Raw genomic sequence first — 20,019 nt, 5'->3', positions numbered from 1 at the left:
CCAGCCCCCACCTATGCACCAGGCCTCTATTCTATATAGTAAAAGGGTAATATGCCTCCCAGCACCAGGATCAGCAGAGCCGTGAGGTCTCCTGGCACCGGAATCAGCATGACAGGGGGCAGCGCCCAAACCCCCTGATCGCCCTGTGGCTCTGTGTGTGACAGGGGGCGGGGCCACAACCTCCCTATCGGCCCTGCTCTGTTCCTGACAGGGGAAGGCGCCCCAACCCCCTGATCGGCCCTGCTCTGTGCCTGATAGGGGGGAGCTCCCCAACCTCCTGATCGCCCTGTGGCTCTGTGTGTGACAGGGTGCAGCACCCCAACCCCCTCACCCCAAGGGCCCTGCTCTGTGTGTGACGGGGTAGAGCCATAACCTCCCCATCGGCCCTGCCCTGATGCCGGGAGCCGGTCCATCCTTGCTGTTTCAAGGGACCTGGCATATATGGCATACTGTTCTTAATACGTTTGCTCACCTTCTTGGCACTGTGTTTTAACCAAGGTCACCTCTCCGAGAAAGGTTGAATCCCCAGGTAGGGATTTTCCCCTGAAGTTAGGGAGGGAATAAAACCCCTCAACTAAGTGCCAGGCGGGTAATTAATCATTTTAACTACGAACAATCATGCTTAAGCTACATAATCTTTACTCCCTGGAATGGAGATAAGAAACGCCCTAACCTTTGGAATAGAGATTGATAGGATTGGAATCAACTGGTATAAATACAGATGCAACAAGACAGCAAGAGACAGAATTTAGAACACAGAACTTAGGAGACAGGGCTTGGAAGACAGGACCAAGAGAGACAGAGCCTAGGCACAGAACCTACACAGAACGTTCTCTAGAGACAGAAGAACTTCGCTGGAGAGAGCATGCCGGAGGATCCTGGACAGGGACTGGCCTCGGAGCCTGGAGGCGGAGCCTGGCGAGAGAGCATGGCAGGGGATCCTGGACTGAACCTGACTGCGGAGATTGGCAGGAGAGCCTGACTAGAACCTGGTGACTGAACCTGACTGGAGAACCTGGACAGAACCTCTCTGGAGATCCTAAGCAGAACCTCTCTGGAGATCCAGACCAGAACTTGGCTGGAGATCCGGGATAGAGATCCTGGCTAGGCTGCTGATCAACTGAACACTGTCTCCGTGTCCTTCCTTCTTCGCCGACTCCGTCCACACCTTTGGGGACCCCTGGACCTGCTGGGGTTGGACACCGGCACCCTGAGTGTGAGAGTGGTGGCGCCCCAACCCCCTGATCCACCCTGCTCTGTGTGTGACAGTGGGGAGCTCCCCAACCCCCTGATGGGCCCTGCTCTGTGCGTGACAGGGGGGAGCTCCCCAATCCCCTGATCGGCCCTGCTCTGTGTGTGACACGGGGGAGCTCCCCAACCCCCTGATCGGCTCTGCTCTGTGCATGACAGGGGGCAGCGCCCCAACCCCCTGACTGGCCCTGCTCTGTGCATGACAGGGGGTGGCGCCGCAACCTCCCCATCGACCCTGTCTTGAGTGTGACAGGGGGCAGTGCCCCAACCCCCCAATCGGCCCTACCCTGAGAGTGACTGAGGGTGGCATCACAACCTCCCAATCCGCCCTGCTCTGTGCATGACAGGGGGCGGCGCTCCAATTCCCCAGTTGGCCCTGCTCTGAGCCTGACCAGGGGCTGCACCTAGGGATTGGGCCTGCCCTCTGCCACCCAGGAGCAGGCCTAAGCCAGCAGGTCGTTATCTCCCGAGGGGTTCCAGTCTGCGAGAGGGCACAGGCCGGGCTGAGGGATTCCCCCCCCCCACCGAGTGCACAAATTTTTGTGCACCGGGCCTCTAGTATGACAGATAATTTTCAAAAGATCAAAAGATGCCAAAAACACACAATGGCTTAAAGATAGTCTCTTCAATAAAGGGTGCTGGGAAAACTGGAAAGTCAGATGTAAAATAATGAAACTGGATTATAGTTTGTACCCTTGCACAAAAATTAATTCAGAATGGATCAAAGACCTAAATATAGGGCCAAAACAATAAGTTACAAATAGAAAATATATGTACCAAACTTATGGACCTTGGTTGTAGAGAACATTTTATGAGTTTGACCCCAAAGGCAAGGGAAGTAAAGGCAAAAATAAATGAATGGGACTATCTATAATAATAAAAGTGTAATATGCTAATTAGACTGGACATCCTTCCAGATGACCTTCTGGATGAAGCTGGGGCTCGGAGGGAAGCCCGAGTCCCAGGTGCCAGAGGGAAGTTGGTGCCGGCAGGTAGGGGAAGGAAGGCCTACTCTTGCACGAATTTTGAGCATGGGGCCTCTAGTATCAAAGTAAAAAGTTTCTGCACAGCAAAAGAAACTAACAACAAAACAAAGAGGCAGCCAACCAAATGGGATATGATATTTGCAAACAGTAACTCTGACAAAAGTTTAATTTCCAAAATATATAAAGAACTCATAGCTGATCTGGTTTGGTTCAGTGGATAGAGCATCAGCCTGCAGACTGAAGGGTCCCAGGTTCGATTCCGGTCAAGGGCATGTACCTTGGTTGTGGGCACATCCCTACTGGGGGGCGTGCAGGAGGCAGCTGATCGATCTCTCTCATCGATGTTTCTAACTCTCTATCCCTCTCCCTTCTCTGTAAAAATTCAATAAAATATATTTAAAAAATAAAGAACTCATACAACTCACCAAACAAACAACCCAATCAAAAAGTGGGCAGATGTCCTAAAAATACACCTTTCCCAAGAAGACATACAAACAGCCAATAGATATATGAAAAGATGTTCAACCTAACTTGCAATTAGGGAAATTTAAATAAAAACTACAATGAAATAACACCTCACACCTGTCAGAGTGGCCATTATCAACAAGACAGGCAATAACAATTGTTGGAGAGGTTGTGGGAAAAAGGGAATGCTCATTCACTGCTGGTAAAGATGTAGATGGTACAACCACTATGGAAAGCAGTCTGGTGATTCCTCAAAAAATAGAGAATAGAGCTACCATATAACCCAGCAATACCTCTCCTGTGTATATACCAAAAACTTGAAGTCATGTATTTGAAAATATATATGCACCCTTATGTTCATTGCAGCATTATTCATGTAGCCAAGACATAGAAACAAGCAATAGAGGACTGGATAAAGAAGATATGGTACATTCACACAATGGAATACTACTCAGCCATAATAAAGGATGAAATAGTGCCACTTGAAATAACATGGATGGACATTGATAACATGAAATAAGTCAGCCAGAAAAAGCTAAGAACTGCCCTAACCGGTTTGGCTCAGTGGATAGAGTGTTGGCCTGTGGACTGAGGGGTCCTGGGTTCAATTCCGGTCGAGGGCATTTACCTTGGTTGTGGGCATATCCCCAGTGGGGTGTGTGCAGGAAGCAGCTGATCAATGTTTCTCTCTCATCAATGTTTCTGACTCTCTATCCCTCTCTCTTCCTCTCTGTAAAAAATCAATAAAATATATTTTAAAAAAAGCTAAGAACTATATGATTTCACTCAGATGTGGGATAGAAAACTGAACACAAACAGCAGTGTGGTGATTGCCAGAGTGAATGGGGTCCTACTATAAGGTGACAGGAGAAGATTTGACTGTGGGTGGTGGGCACATGGTGCAATATACCGATCTTGTAACATAGAAACTCACACCTGAAACCTATATGTTCTTGTTGACTAATGTAACCCCAATCATTTAATAAATAAATATTTTACAAAAAGAAAAGAAAAGCTCTCAGATATTAAACCCTTTTAAGAAAAAAAGATGATACAATAAGCATGTTTGTGAAACACATTTGTGAAATTTCTTTTTTTAAAATATATTTTGTTGATTTTTTTACAGAGAGGAAGGGAGAGAGATAGAGAGAAACATCGATGAAAGAGAAACATTGATCAGTTGCCTCCAGAACACCCCTTACTGGAGATGCGTCTGCAACCAAGGTACATGCCCTTGACCAGAATCGAACCTGGGACCCTTCAGTCTGCAGGCAGACGCTCTATCCACTGAGCAAAACTGCTCAGGATGAATTTTCTTTTTAACAGGACACATTTGACATCTCTGTAAGGGCCTGCTACATAGGTGTTAGGTCTGCAATGTGGGATGGCTGCCACCAGGAAACATGAGTCCCTTAAGAACCAATCAGGTAAAGATAGCATGTTATTAATGAACATGGAGTTAGGAATTGGGGAGTCTAAATAACTTTAAGTCTTTTATTAAAAAATCAGTAGAAAAGGAACTCACAACTTACCACATTTACAAAATGAAATGTAAATTTATAGTTAACTTGTAAAGAATCATATATATATATACACACACACACATATGATGGTACTAACAAAATTATAATTGTTATTTATAATCATTTGCATCATCATCATCATCATCATCTCTTTGGCTTTTCTTCCTGACCAGGCTACATTGAAAACAAACTTCCTTTAAAACTAAATTGTTAGAGGGGAGGGGGAACATTTAGAAGCTGTCCATAGGAAGCACGCACTACTCTTGGGCTTTGTTTCTGACTCTCTGGAACTTTACAGATTGTTTTAGGACTGCTCAAACCCAGCAGGCAAGATTGTTCCCCTAAGTGCAAGACATTAGCTCTAAACAAAGTACATTTAAAAACCTGTATAGTTTGCCATGGAATAAAAAGGTTCATTTGGGTTCTTGTTCCTTTGTACAAGTCACACCTCTGGAAACTAAGGCAAATGAATCATGCTTTAATTTGTTCACAGACCACAGCCCTCAATACCCTCTACATTCAGACACTGATTTATCCGAGTCATTGGGTATCCAGTTCCTGCATAAAGCTGGGTGGAGATGTAATATTTGAGAAGCTGGTAGGAGGCTGTACAGCAGTCTCTTTCTCCTTGCTTTCCTAGGTGGTCTTCTTTCTCATACAGAGTTGCCTGGCTTCATATCTACAGAATGGTCAATTCTCAAGGGACCAGTCCCATGTTGATTGTAATTCAGTAGCTCCATCCACTGAGAGATCAAGAAGTGGCAGGCGTTTGGAGACAGCCAGGCAAAATGTAAGAGCTGCTTTGGCAGCCTCACTTTCCCTCAGTCTTTTCCCCAACTATTGGTTCTCCCCTCTCTGCCCACATAAGTGTCTCAAAATAAAATCACATTACTGTGAACAAAACCCTCTCACACAATGTCTGTGCACTCCTCTAAAGTACATGAGGTGCCCAGTACAATTGCCTTTCTGCAGATGAGATGTTCAAGTTTGGCAAGGTAAAGCCTCGGATCCTGGACAAGACCTTGAGCATGACTCCAACTGTTGGTGACTTCCATACACTTCAAGAAGGCTGAGGCTGTCAGATTCCCCCATTCTTGTCCTAGCAGCGCCATTCCACATGCTCTGTACTAAGTCCCAAATCACAATTCCCTAATGCCTCCCCTGCCCCCAAATCTTTTCATTTTTATCTTGTTGATTAAAGTTTGGCAAACCCCTCTGCCTTCAGATTTATAGTGTAGGTTATTATAATAATTTTCCAATTCAAAGTAGATGAAATTTCACTTTTAGTTAATTTACTTGGTTCCACACAACCATAGCTCTGATGTGAAGTCACACCATATATTTAATTTCGACTATCTTTTCTAGAGGAGTTTGACTCATCTCGTGTCACGTCGGGGAAGACCCTCAAACGCCCAGGCTTCCTCCTCTGGGTGCTCACTGCCTCTCCTGGAAAAATTCATCCTGTCATGTGACTTGGCCTTCTTGTGCAGGCTACTTGGTGGAAGCGTAAACCTTGGCCGTTCCTGACTCCAGGCACACGGGGGCGCAAGACCGCAGCAGCTGCCGAGAAGGCGGCGAGGCGACGCTCTTGCCTTGACGACGCAGACGTGACCACATCCTGAGAGCCAACCTTTCGTTCTGGAAAGTGAGGGTCTCACGTGACCGGCGTAGGGCCGCTGCCTAGGAAACTGTGCAACAGCTCCCAGAGCAGCCATAGAGCCCCGCGGGGGCCACGCGGAGCGGGAAGGGGATGCTTCGGGACACAATGCTGTGCACCAGAAGGCTGGGCGGCCTTACAGCCCGGGCATCGGCTCTGCTGCCAGGGCGCTCGCGCCTGGGAGGCTTCGGAGCCGGGCTCCGGGCCCGACGCGTCAGCACCGGCTGGTCTCCAGTGGGTGCCGCATTCAATGTCAAGCCCCAGGGCTTGCGCCTGGACCTGTTTGGAGAGCGCCGGGTGAGCGGCGCGGGCCAGGGCTCTCCTTGTTTGCTGGGATAAACTGGCCCTCTTCTCCGCGGGGAGTGGATGGGGACAAATCTTGTGGGGTCCGGGAGGACGTGGGCAGAGAACCCACGTTATACAGGAAGTGTTTGCGCGCTTGCTGTTTGAGGGGCTGGGTTAAAGGGGGCGGGGCGGTTTTTAGTGATCCCCTCACCAAAATTTGGGTCCTAGGACCTATCTCTGTGTGAACCCCTTGCTCCACAAAAAGTTAAAATAGTTCATCTTGGAAGTGAATTCCGCCCCTCTGGTGCCATCCTCTCCTCACACTGAGCCCAGCTCCTACTAAATTCACTTTTGCTCCAACCCTACACGTGTGCCCACGAGGCCTGGCCCTGTGAGTTCACATTCGGTGACAAGTATTCCTTTTGCAAGGACACACATGCCTTTAGTTCTGTCATTAGTAATTGCATTGATGCCTGAAATTCCATTAACTTTTTTCAAAGCTTTGGGCTCTCTTGTGTGTGTGTTTTTGGTAAACAAACAAACAAACAAACAAACAAAAAAAACTTGTTGAAAAGAAGTTAACTTCATATGGTGCTGTGGAGTTGTTCACATTGATTTCTTCAGGAAATTACTGATGAATTCTTTGGTTTCTATTAATTTCTATATCCCTGCTGCCCAGCATGGTCTCTGGCTTCAGTAGTCAATAATATTTGTTGAATGGCTGAATTAAAGGTGAATGGAAGGCAGGGTTGAAAGGGACTTACCCGATGCCTGTTCTACTTTACTTTTGTGGATTATATCAGTTTTAGGTTTTACTTTTACCTTTATTATTTCATTAGTATGCCATTAAGTTTTATACAAAGTGGAGTCTAGAATATTGTTGCAGTAAATTTAATGATGTTTTTATTTTATTTTATCTCCTTAATTAGCTTTGTCCATTTTCAAATTTTTGCATGAAATTTGCCACACTAACTTCCATATAAGTAAATAAAAATGTTGATATTAACAATTGGTGTGTGGAGAACTACCTATAAGTTCTGAACAGAAAGAAGTGAAGCGTAAGGTTGATTTGGGGTGGATGAAATTTTAGTTTTGTTTAAGTACTGAAACCAGATTTTCAAATTTATGAATTAGTTTTTGACTGAAAAAAAAAAAGGTTTGTTTAGTTTTTTTGTATTACCATAACTTATAGTCTGAGATTTAGAATTCCCAAGGATAGTATGAAGAGGTGTACACAGAAGTAGAACTAGCCTGTGCTTGACTCAGATGAAATCAGTATAAAGATAAAGTGTATATATGGTTCTGATTCTACTCTGCCTCCAACTATTTTTATTTTCTTCAAGTTCTTAGTATTGTTTGAAGAGAGGTTAACAACTTAACTTGCTTTCTTACAGAAACAGTAGGCCTTACCAGGCCTGAAAGTTTTACCTCCTGGTATTTCCCAAAATCATCATGTTAAGCATCTACAAAGTTAATTTACAAAGTTTAGCATGTGCTCCATTAATTGGATTCATTCCAGTTCCCTATGTTTTAGGCACTATGTTGGGCAGCTGGTTAAAATGATGAAGGGCAGGGTTCTGCCTCTGGAGCTCGACTTCGAAGGAGAGAAAACTTTCAAACAGATGAATTGCTATACAGAAGTATGGAGAAACTGTGGGCTTTAGAGGTGTAGGGAACCCATTCAAGTTCTGATTTTCCCAAAATTAATTAGTGACCTTAATCTTTTTCTTCACTCTCAAGTCTGTCTCTTATCTGTAAACAGTGAGTGGTAGTTCCTGCTCTAAAATTGTGGTATTTAAGTGAGAGGCTTGTATAAAATACATAGTTCACTGTTTGGCATGAAGTAGATAAAGTAGATGTGTGCTTTCTCTCTCTCTCCCCCTCCCCGCCGGAGTGCTAAACTAAGTGTGGTTGAACTGGTCCAAAAATGAGATTGTTCCCATTAGATTAGTGATTTTTGTCTTTATAAGATATTTAAATGCTTTTGGAAACTGTAAAATTTGCTGCAAGTTTCAGCCTATGACTTGGTTTAACATGGTTATTAAGTCTTTCTGAAATATCTGTGTGGTTGGTTAATCAACTCATTGTCCCTAATTTATAATTGTAGAATAATTTGTGTTTTGTACTGGACCTCACTAGATGCCAAACAGTGTTTAAAGGACTTACATATATTTTCTAGTACCTGTATGCATGCTGTTAGATATGTATTGTCATCCCCGTTGTGCTTAAAGAGAAAACTTAGGCTTAGGAGGAGAAAGAAGCTGGCCAAATCACACACCTAGTAATGACTATAGCTAACATCTATCATATCTTATCTGTATGCCAGGTACGCTTAAAATGTTTCGTTTTTTAACAGGTATTATCTCATTTGACCTTTGTAACTACTTTATTAGTTAGATTCTGTAGTAGTGATATAGCTTGATTTTTATAAATAATTTAAAAATAAAGAAAAATTACACTCTTAAACCATGAAAGAATGTGAAAGTGTTCTGTGATCACAGATATTATAATTATATAATAGACCATCAAAACCCAAGATTTTCTTTATGACAAATAGTATTTATACATACCAAAAAATAATATTTTTGGTAATAAATTGGAAATACTCATTGAATTTCAGGGTCTTTTTGGAGTTCCCGAGCTCAGTGCCCCAGAAGGATTTCGTATCGCACAAGAAAACGCCTTGAGAAAGACAGATTTGCTGGTGGCGCGTGCGTGTTCCACTCCACCTGGACCACAGACTGTGCTCATCTTTGACGAGCTCTCTGATGCCTTGTGCAGGGTGGCTGACTTGGTAAGATTTGGTGTTAAGACTTGTAACTCCCTCTCTAAAATTTAAAGTTTATTAGGTTTAATATTAGACTGCAAGGTTAAAAATGTCTGAACTGTTTGAGAGCTGTTATATGTAATTTGTTATAGTGAAGTATGTCATTAAGAATGGGAAAAATGTGTAGGAAATTGTGATATTTAGAACTTGTAATTTAATATGTATATTTAATAAAATATACATGTCATATATAGTAAAAGAATGATCACTCATATGTCAAAGGTTTTTTTGTATGACCAAGATTTCTTTTTTAAATCATTTAAAAATTTTTTCAATTACAGTTGACATAGATATTATATTAATTTCAGGTGTATACCCCAGTGATTAGCTTAGTGATCATCCTGAAAAATCTCATACCTATCTGACACCATACATAGTTATTAGAATATTATTGACTATATTCTCTATGCTATGCTTTATATCCCCATGACTACACTATAATTTTTATTTGTACTCCTTAATCCCTTCACCTTCTTCACCCATCCTCTTAATCTCCCTCCCATCTGGCAGCCATCAGAATGTTGTCTCTTTCTATGAGTCTGTTTCTGTCCTGCTTGTTTGTTTATTTTGGATTTTTAGATTCAATTGTTGATTAGATAAATATTGCCATTTTATTGTTCATATTTTTATTCCTTTTTTTTTCTTCTTCTTAAAGAAGACTTTAATATTTCATGTAATACTGGTTTGGTGGTGATGAACTCTTTTAGCATTTTCTTGTCTTTATCTGAGCTTTAATTCTAAATGATAGTTTTGTTGGGTAGAGTAATCTTGGTTATAGGTCTTTGGTTTTTATTACTTTGAATATTTCTTGTCACTCCCTCTGGCCTGCAAAGTTTCTTTTGAGAAATCAGCTGACATCTTATGGGTACTTCCTTGCTGCTTTTCCCTTGCTGCCTTTAAGATTCTCTGTTTATCTTTAACCTTTTGCATTTTAATAATGATGTGTGGTGGTATCTGCCTCTTTGGACTCATCTTGTTTGGGACTCTATGTACTTCCCGGACTTGTATGTCTATTTCTTTCACCAGGCAAGGGAAGCTTTTTGTCATTATTTTTTCAAATAGATTTTCAATTTCTTGTTCTCTCTCTTCTCCTTCCGGCACCCCATGATGTGAATGTATGCTTGAAGTTGTCCCAGAGGTTCCTTATACTATTTTCATATTTTTGGATTCTTTTTGCTGTTCTGATTGGGTATTTTTTGCTTCCTCATATTCCAAATTGCTGATTTGATTCTCGGCATCCTCTACTCTACTGTTGATTCCCTGTAAATTGTTCTTCATTTCAGTTTGTGTATGCTTAATTTCTGATTGGCCCTTTTTTATGTTGTTGATGTGTTCACTAAGTTCCTTGAAGTTCTCACTAAGGACTAAGTCCTTAAAGTTCTCAAAGCTCCTTGAAGTTCTCAGTAAGTTCCTTGAGCCTCCTTATAAACATTGTTTTGAACTCTGTATCTGGTAATTTGCTTGCTTCCATTCATTTCATTCTTTTTCTGGAGTTTTCTGTTTTTTTCATTTGCGACATGTTTCTTTGTCTTGGCATTTTGGCTGCTTCCCTGTGTTTGGTTCTATGTATTAAGTAGAGCTGCTATGTCCTCTGGACTTGATAGAGTGCCCAGTGGCTTAGCTTCCCAGTCACTTGAGCTGGGCACTCCAGGTGTACCCCTACGTAGGCTATGTACACTGTCCTGTTGTAGTTGAGCCTTGATTGTTGGAAGGGATTGACATCCAGACCAGTCAGCTGTAACTACAGTGGAAGAGCTTCTGTGCATGAGCTGACCCTATGGAACAGGACTTGCTTCATTGGGACTTTGTGTCATTCATGGAGGTGGTAGGATTGTAATCTGATGTAATTTGAAGCTGACTACCGGGTGCACTGGCTCTGGGGCCTCCTGAGAGGTGCAAAGTCAGCTACTTCAAGTGCCCTGCCTGGGGGCATCCGACAGAAGCTACAGTAATCTGCAGATGTTTGCTATTTGTGTTGGGCTTGAAGGTTCCCAGGAGAGGTCAAGCTATGAAGCAGTCATATGTAAAAGCCATTGGACATAGCTTGGGTGGGCCTGCAAATTGGGTGGAATGAGGTCTCAGGGAATCACCAGGGTTGGGCTAACAGTATGAGCCAGGTTAATGGAGTCTTAGGTATGGTACCTGCCTCTGGGCTCTGTGTAGGGGGAGAACTCGGCAAAGGAACAGTGGCCTCTTCTAGAACTTTTGTTTGGGAGAAAGCTGCCCCACCAGCTGTTGTCCTGATGCCAGACAATTTAGTTCCTCCCCATATGTCCCTGGTTCCTTTCAAGCTGCTGCCCCAGTGCTGGAGTTCAGAGTGAGTGAGTTCAAGTAAGTCTGTGCACAGGCTCTTTTATAGGACTGACTGGGATTCCAGCAGCCTCTGTCTTTCTCAGCCAAAAACCCTGCTGGTTTTTTCAGCCTGAAGATATGGGGACTTGTCTTCCAGACACTGGATATCTGGGCTGAAGGGTCTGGTGTGGGTCTGGGACCCCTAGTCCTCAGAGGGAATCTCTGCAGCTAAGATATCCCTCCCAATTAAAAACTGCCACACGTGTTTGGGACCAGCCCATTCCATGCCTTCACCCTTCTTACCAGTCTTGATGTGGCTTCTTTAATTCCCTAGTTGTAGGACTTTAACTCAGCCAGATTTTAGGCGGTTCTGAATGATGTTTGTTCTGTAGTTTAGTTGTAATTTTGATGAGGTTGTAGGAGGAGGCAAGTACCACATTTATCTATGTCACCATCTTCCGTGACCAAGATTCTTTATGAAAACTACCAAAATTCTAATAAAAATTTATGTTTGTTTACAATAAAATTAATCTTATAAAAACCAGTTTTTATAAACCTTTTAGGGAATGCATTTTGTAATTAAAAGCAAGGTTTTAACATCAAACTGATTATATTAAAAATGCTTGTTTCTTAATATCTTGAAGTTGAAATAGAAGTGTACCTAGGTTTCTTCAAACACAAAACCCATTGCTAAGGCAGAAGGCATGATTTTGTCAGCCCAAGAGAATCACGTCTTGATTAGTCATATCAATGAAGGTGACTATAGTGGTGTACATGATGCAAGATCGTGATCACTCATGCTGCTGTCTCCTTGGTGTTGGACTGTATATAGTTCTTTCTTCACATTCATTTAACATTGAGCCCCCACCATGTGCCGTGCCAGGCTCTGTAATAGGCACTAGGAATATAGTCCTGATTAAGACAGACCCAATTTCTGACCTCATGGAACATTATAGTGTTAACTTGTTTTTAAATCTCACTAAGCACCAGGCTGTGATAACCACTTTACCTGGATTAATAGATTGAACCTTCTCACCATATCTAATTTTCAGATGAGGAAAGAAAGGCACTAAGAGGTTAAATGATGTGTCTAAGGTCAACTAGCCAGTAAGGAGAAGTTGGGCTTTGAGTCCAGGTAGTCTGGTTGCAGAGCTCATGTTCTTACCTGCTGTTTTGTATACTCCTGGGGGCTGGCTGGCTGCTTAGATATGATGAAACCTTACCCAGAGAGGCTGGAAAGTTGGTTAGCCTTCCCATCATTTAAAAGAGTATTTATTTACTTACTGTAAAAATTATTGACTTCTTGGGTGGAAAGTGGTACAGTTCTATGAATTTAACTCATTTTTCATGTAGCTACCACCACAGAGTATGAAAATATTCTATCACTCCAAAAAAGCTCCCTTTAATAATTACACTACCACCCCCACCTCTTACCCCTAGGCAACTACTGTCCTACATATTTATATGTGTCTTTTCTAAAATGTCAGGTAATTGGAATCATATATGCCTTTTGAGGTTGACTTCTTTCACCTAATTTAAAGCCTCTTCATTTTTTTTCTCCTGAAATGTTTTATTTTCCCATACAACTAAATTGAGCAGTAACACCTTTCAGTTCATCACACAATCACAGTAAACGTCCTAGTTCTAAGGAGGTTGATAAAATATTTTGAAGGGTTTTTTTTTTTTTTTTTTTCAGGAGTGAAGTGAGATACGTTGTGGGCCCCTGGTTGTTAGGTCTCAGTTTTAATGGATCTTGGTTCTTTCTGTTCCTTTAGTAAGTGTATGCTAGTGCTTTGAATGATGTAAATTATATGAGATGTATTGCCAAAAAGGAGGTCTCCCTTCCCTGCTGAATTATATCACTGAAATCTGAAAAACAAAATGTCAGTGATTTTCACTATGTGTAATTGACTATTGGCTTATTATGTAAAAAATCCCAGGACTCACTGTTTATTTGTTGTCTTAGCCTCAATCTTAATTAAGCAGTGTTCTAGGACTTTTTCCACCTTTTTGCTTTTGCTCCTTTGTTAAAAGATTTTAACTTCTCTGCCCCATAGCTTGTCCTATTTGTGAAGGTTTTTTATATTTATGAAGTCTAATATCACATTAAAAACTAATATATGTCTTTGGGGGGAAAAAATTCAAAGAACCTTCTTTCTTTTTGAATTTTTAAGATTTTTACCTGTCAGTAAATTTAATACCATTATAAGACAATGATTTTAAAAACTGTATTTTCTACCAAGTTGTCATTTTGCTTTACTTTTCTTTTTTAATACCCTTGCTGTGTAACAGAATTGTTTCTCTCATCGCTACTACAAATGAGTATGCTAGTGTTTTAAGTTTTAATATCAATTATAAATTCTGCAACATGTAAATTGACGATTTATACAATATATTGTTAATTTTACATAGCTCAGTTTTCAGGTGCGTTAATACTGTTAGTATTTCATCAAAAGTTGTATATAACTATGGATTTAAACATTTGTTGTTAAAAAGTATTTGATAATAAAATTAGGAAATTTTACTTGTGATCTTATTTTGTTATACGTCATACATGTCTTCTTGGAGGATAAAGGAAAAATAGTGTAGCATTTTGTTTTTTTCCTGCTTTTTTTTGCAATGTACTGCAATTAACATGAAAAGTAAAATCTAGTTTTACCTGATTTCATATTGAAATATGAATTCTAGCTCAGTTTGATTCTAAGATCAATATAGCAGCCTCTCAGCAGTGGTAGCTGTGTGCCCTTTAGATTAGGACTAGGAATTCATACTTACTATAAGGGCTTTAAAGAAAGAATATGCCTTTGTTTTCTGCACAAAGGCTAGAATGTAGTTAAATCAGTTTTGAAACTGTAGTATGTGTCAATTAAAAAAGAAAAAAGAAAAGTCTCTAAGAGTTATTCTCTGAATCCAGGTTAACATGTGAGAACCATATTGTAGATGAGTTTAATTAGAAAGTCTTAGAATATGTGAACAAGAATCTGCTTGTTTGAATTGTAGAATTAGGAAGAATTCACTTGGTATATATTGACATTAGAAGAAGAAAGATTCTAAAAGAAAGTTAGTAAAAATATTAAAATCTTTGGGCCGAAACAAACTTGGTTCCAAGGAATAACAGAATAATGTTCAGAAAGAAGCTGCTTTGCCCTCCCTACTAGATAGGAAAATTTCAGTAATGGAAATGCATAGGTCAAGCCAAATGGCACATTTAAAACTAGGTTTTTCATTTCCCCCTTAGATCTTGGAAGAAAGCTTCCCATCAAATTCCCTTTTGGTTTTGTCTTTTCTCTTCATTAGGCTGATTTTGTGAAAATTGCTCACCCTGAGCCAGCATTCAGAGAGGCAGCAGAAGAAGCTTGTAGAAGTATTGGCACCGTGGTAGAAAAGTATGTTTTCTTCCCCCTTCGTTACAGTATTGGGTGATGTAGTTTTGTGGATTTGTGCTCTAGGAAATGTATATGTGGGGCTTGTTTCTCCCCAGCAGGGTGGGGGATAGTATGTGTGAATATTGCACAGCTGCCCAGGGTGATGGGCAATCGGGAGGGCCCAGGGGGCAGGCAGCAGCTCTCATCTTCCTTGCACAAGCAGTGTGACTTTAGGCTAGTTATTTGTCATTTAGTTTCCTTGTCTGTAAATGGGGTAATAAAATGATTTGCCACTGAGGGTTGTGATGAAGATAAAATAATACAAGTGCTCATAAAGGTGTCAGGAACATGGCAAACCTCAAATATCCTTATTATCATTGGTTATATTAAGTCAGTTTTGTTTTTTTAGTATCTCAGTGGTAAGTTGGAGTTTAGACTGTCATGTAATTAAACTGTTGTTGTGTTGATGGCTCTGGACCACAGGGCAAGAAGCCAACATTATCTCTACACAGTGGCCTTGCAGTCCCTCTGGATTTGGAATTAGACACATCTAGAGAGATGATAAAACATTCTGGGAGGGCTGAGGCCGGCTGAGACTATGATGAAGTGACTTATTTAAAAGTTATTCTGAAGTAAATTTAAATATTGTAAGCCATCTCCGAGAGTTCCAAGCAGCTTGTTAAAATAACTTGGAGGTGGACAGTGCCATATTGAAAAACACTTAGGTGCATGATGCCATGCCAGAAAGCCAGAAAGCGTCTAAAGCTACTGAGAGCACTGTGCTCACCTGGCATGAATTCACAACCAAATAATCAGGGCCAGTCAGCACGGGAAGACTTTCACAAAGCAGAATCTGGATGAGGAGCAGGGCGAGTGTGGAGGTGACTTCTCCAGTTCAACAAGGTTTCCTGGAGGACCTGATGCTACAGGATGTGCTGCTGCTGCTTTCTCCACTGAGCATTGTGGGATCTCTTTGGGACAAGACATGTCATTTTTGTTATTGCCATTGAAAATCAAATTGTTGAATGGGATACATCTGGTCCCTGCAAATTCCAGACACTGAACATGAAGAAGGGACTGAAATTAGGGTCTCCTTGGGAGAGAGTATAGCCTAGGGAAAGGCCCCAAGGTATGAGTCAGAGCCAAAGCCTGGGTTGCCTGCCTAAAGTGCCCTGATTCTGTCTGGTGTAATGGGCTCTTATTTGTCTGGGAGGACAACAGGGAGCCCTATTGGTTGTGAAGTGTTATCAAGAGTGTCCGAAGTATTCACTTCCACTGGACAATGTTTCAGTCTTTTGTTATTCATAACATTCCTCTGCTGCCCTGAGACCAGCCCAGGAACCCAAAAGTAAAGTCATCCATCAACTCATAGCCTTCACTAGACCTTGATTTTTTTATTCTCACTGAGTGCTGTGGCTCATTTTCTCTTTTGGTCTACCTGAGTCATATCTTAACTAACTGCTTCAGTTAATCTGTGAAAAATACAATGATTTTAGGTGCATGTGTAGAATTGACTTATTTTTCAGTAGTGGAATAAAAGCCTATAAGTAGGTGTGTTTGTTTAGAATTAATACCGGATATAGACTAAAGTATAGATATTATATGAGGATCTTATGACTTAAGAGACATGTGGGAGATTTGCTCAAACTTCTGAAGAAGGTACAATGCAGGCTACCGCTAAACTGCTGCCCTTTTGACATGGACTAGCTCCTTAGGTGTGCAAGCTTAGAGGAGATGGACAACCAACCATGGTTTTCTCCTCCTGGTTTCCTGGGATGAGTGACTGGGGTGGGAGAGGAGGTGATGTGTCTGCTCTTGTTGAGTGTTTTTTGATTGGAGGTGACTAACTCAGTTCCCTTGGTGTTCAGGGTAGCACATGAGAATGGTGCAACAGAAATCCTTTGATTTATTAAAAACTGCAGGATTTTTATTGTGACCTGACTGGAGAACCTGACCATCCAAGAGTCTGTGAGTAGGAATTGGTATATGGTTTTTATAACCTGGCCCTTCCCTGAGGAACAATAGGCAAGGGACACATTGTGTCTAGAACCAGTTCACTATTTAGCAGAGTATTAGGGCTTCTTGGCATCCAGGGAAGAAGGACTCAAGACCTGAAGGTGGTACTGTGGGGTTGGGTTGAGAGCAATACTCAGGTAGAGGGCAGGCTGACAGGCTACCTAACAATATCTAGGGTTCATTAGTATGGGGAGTGTGTGCTGTACACACATTATCTCATTTAACCCTTAGGGTGACCTGAGGTCTAAGTAGCTGAAGGGTTCAAATAACTTGGCCAAGGTCACAGCATAGTACTAGGGCCTGTGCTGCAGCCTGAGTGTGTGGCTCTGAAGCTTGTGGCTTTGAGTTCTCATAATGTGGGCCTGTCATTCTCATCCAGATGAGCAAAGGTAGCCAGTCCAGTGTCTAGAGTACTCAGTTCAGAACTACAAAACTTTTGTGTTTGTTCGTGCTCCCTTCCATTCTCACTCCTCTCCTGACTCCAGAACAAATGGCTGTTGCATATTGCTAATGGACTGGTTCTCAATGGCAGTGGGGTCTAATCACCGGTAACCACATTTCTTCCCTCCCCTCTTTCTTCTCTGCTCTCCGGGCTCCAGCTGCTGACTGACTTTAAATTTATCCTTTTACCGTCCAAAACAGTTTGTATTTTAACACTTCACCCAACTGACTGCTTGTCGATACATTAAATATGGTTATGCTATTCCTAGTCCAGATGAAGAAATAAAACAATCTTCAATCTTTTGGCCTCTGACATTAGAATCTGACATCCTTCTCTTGATGTAAAATAAAAAGTAGGTATTAGATAATCATTTATTTTTTTATTTGTAATTTTTATAGGTTGAACACAAATGTGGAATTATATCAAAGCCTGCAAAAATTACTAGCTGATAAAAAACTCATGGATTCCCTTGATCCAGAAACCAGGTACTCATTTCCCTTGCATTTATTATGATTGTGACTGTAGAGGCTAGACTAGAAGACTCCTCCTGGGTGTCTCTCTACTCACACCCCCTGGTGTCTGGAGTGTTTCTCCACAGGTATCGCTACATGATTCCTGCACTTTCTTTAGGATTCTACTCAAATGGTATCTCCTCTAAGAACTTTATATGAGATCATATGCTTAATCCTCTTTGTTTTTCTTCTTAGTCCTAATCACTTCCAACATTAACTTATTTGTTAATTTGTTTTTCTTTTTCTACCTCACTATTCTGGAAGTTCCTTGAGAATAGGAATCTGGTTTGTTTTGTTCACTGCTGCATCCTTGGCACCTACAATACTCATGCGCTACAGTATGTGTCTAAAGAATTAATGAATACCTATAAACTATTGATAATTACATTTAGCTTCATGCTTAAAGTTCCATAATTGATATCACCAGAAGATATTAACAAATTGATTTTATTTACTGGGTGGATGTCAAAATCCTTGCAATGATTTGCTGTGGTTCACTAGATTATATTTGTTAATCTGAATTGAAAAGGCCTAATTTCTAAGTGAATACATAAAACTATTTGATATTGGACTTTGGATATCATATTTCTTTGCTCAAATTTATTTACTATAAAATAGGTATTGTAGGGTTTGTCATTAACCCACCTAGGTATTTTTTGTGTCATAGCACAGATATTAACATTTTTCTTACCTGTTTGTACTTATCTACTTTTTGTTTATGGGACACTTTCTTCCTTTGACTCCTTGATTTTTCCCTCCTCCTGCTTCCTTCTCTTCTTTCTGTCTCCACATGTGGCTTGTGACTTAAAGTGAAGCCCTACCCAACAGGGATCAGTTGATAATGGGAACTTGTGTTAATTTGGTATGTGAGTAGCATGATGTATGAGTAGCATAATAAGGCTGTGTTGAGGGATGCTTTTACCTGATTGTCTGGTATGCAGATGTTTATTTGGTCCTGCTGCACATTGATCCTATGCTCAGTATACTAGTAAAGCTAGCTATACCATCAGAATAGTTTGTCTTTATTATAACTATATTGTATTTAGCATTATATTGCCTTATTAGCAAAACAAGTAAAAGTTAAATGACTGCTAATTTTGCCAGATTTATTCTCAGCTGGTATGACAACAGCAGATTATTCATAATATGACTTTAAATTTCTTCTAAAAATCATTTATTGATTTTAGAGACATGGGAAGGGAGGGAGGGAATGAGAGAGAGAGACAGAGAGAGAGAGAGAGGGAGAGAAAGAGAGAGAGAGAGAAATAGAAGTTTGTTGTTTCATTTATTTATGCATTCACTAATTGATTCTTGTATGTGCCCTGACCAGAGATTCCACAACCTTGGTGTATTGTGGTGACACTCTAACCAACTGAGCTACCCAGACAGGTCCATTATTTAACTTTAATAAAAATTGACTTTTCCATATTTAGTGATTAAAAGTTGTGACTATCATACCATTTTAGATACAAAATATTTGTGTTAATAGGATACATACCACATTTCTGGATGTTACTAAAAATTCCAATAGGATCTTTTAACCAAAACAGCCTGGTACTGGCACAAGAATAGGCCTAGAGATCAATGGAACAGAACAGAGACCCCAGAAAGTGACTGACATCATCCTGGTCAACTAATATTTGACAAAGGAGTTAAGAACATACAATGAGGTAAAGACAGTCTCAAATGGTATTGGGAAAATTGGGCAGGTACTTGGAAAAAAGTGAAGCTAGATCACCAACTTAACCATATACAAGAATAAACTCAAAACTTAGAAGAAAACATAGGCAGGAAAATCTCAGACATATCACGTAGCAGAATTTTCACTGATACATCTCTTAGGGCAAGAGAAACAAAGGAGAAAATAAACACATGGAACTAAAAAGCTTTTGCACAGCAAAAGAAACCATCATCAAAATGAAAAAGGAACCCACTGAATGGGAGAACATATTTGCCAATGACACCTCTGAAAGGGGGTTAATTTCCAAAATATATAAAGAATTCATATAGCTCAGCAAAAGGATGACAAGTAACCCAATTAAAAAATGGGCACAGGACCTGAATAAGCACTTCTCCAAAGAGGACATACAGATGGTCAATAGACATATGAAAAAATGCTCAACATCACTAATCACCAGAGAGATACGAATTAAAACTCCAATGAGGTATCACTTCACATGTGCCAGAATGACTACCATCAATAAATCAACAAACATTAAGTGCTGGCAAGGATGTGGAAAAAAGGGAATGCTAGTACATTTCTGGTGGGAATGCAGATTGGTGCAGCCATTATGAAAAACAGTATGGAATTTACTAAAAAAAAATTAAAATGAAACTAATGTTTGATTAATGCCCCACCTCTAGGAATATATCCTAAAAACAACAAAACACCAATCAG

General features: G+C 40.8%; 1 protein-coding gene across 5 annotated transcripts in view; it reads left to right on the top strand.

The window, feature by feature from the left end:
* Positions 1-5,856: 5,856 nt before the first annotated feature.
* MIPEP (mitochondrial intermediate peptidase) overlaps positions 5,857-20,019 on the top strand; it is a 231,029-nt gene continuing 216,866 nt past the window's right edge. For 4 of the 5 annotated variants that reach the window (XM_059684463.1, XM_059684460.1, XM_059684462.1 and 1 more), the window contains exons 1-4: positions 5,857-6,179; positions 8,788-8,961; positions 14,584-14,672; positions 17,508-17,594. In XM_059684463.1, coding sequence (XP_059540446.1) covers positions 5,976-6,179; positions 8,788-8,961; positions 14,584-14,672; positions 17,508-17,594 — 554 coding nt within the window. In that variant the 5' untranslated portion in view covers positions 5,857-5,975. The remainder of the gene's footprint in view (positions 6,180-8,787; positions 8,962-14,583; positions 14,673-17,507; positions 17,595-20,019) is intronic. The other variant, XM_059684459.1, reaches the window with a different exon arrangement.

The sequence above is a fragment of the Myotis daubentonii genome, chromosome 2, assembly GCF_963259705.1.
Source record: "Myotis daubentonii chromosome 2, mMyoDau2.1, whole genome shotgun sequence".
NCBI classification, from domain to species: domain Eukaryota; kingdom Metazoa; phylum Chordata; class Mammalia; order Chiroptera; family Vespertilionidae; genus Myotis; species Myotis daubentonii.
The sequence above is the reverse complement of the archived record's forward strand: the minus strand, read 5'-3'. Positions and strand labels throughout refer to the sequence as shown.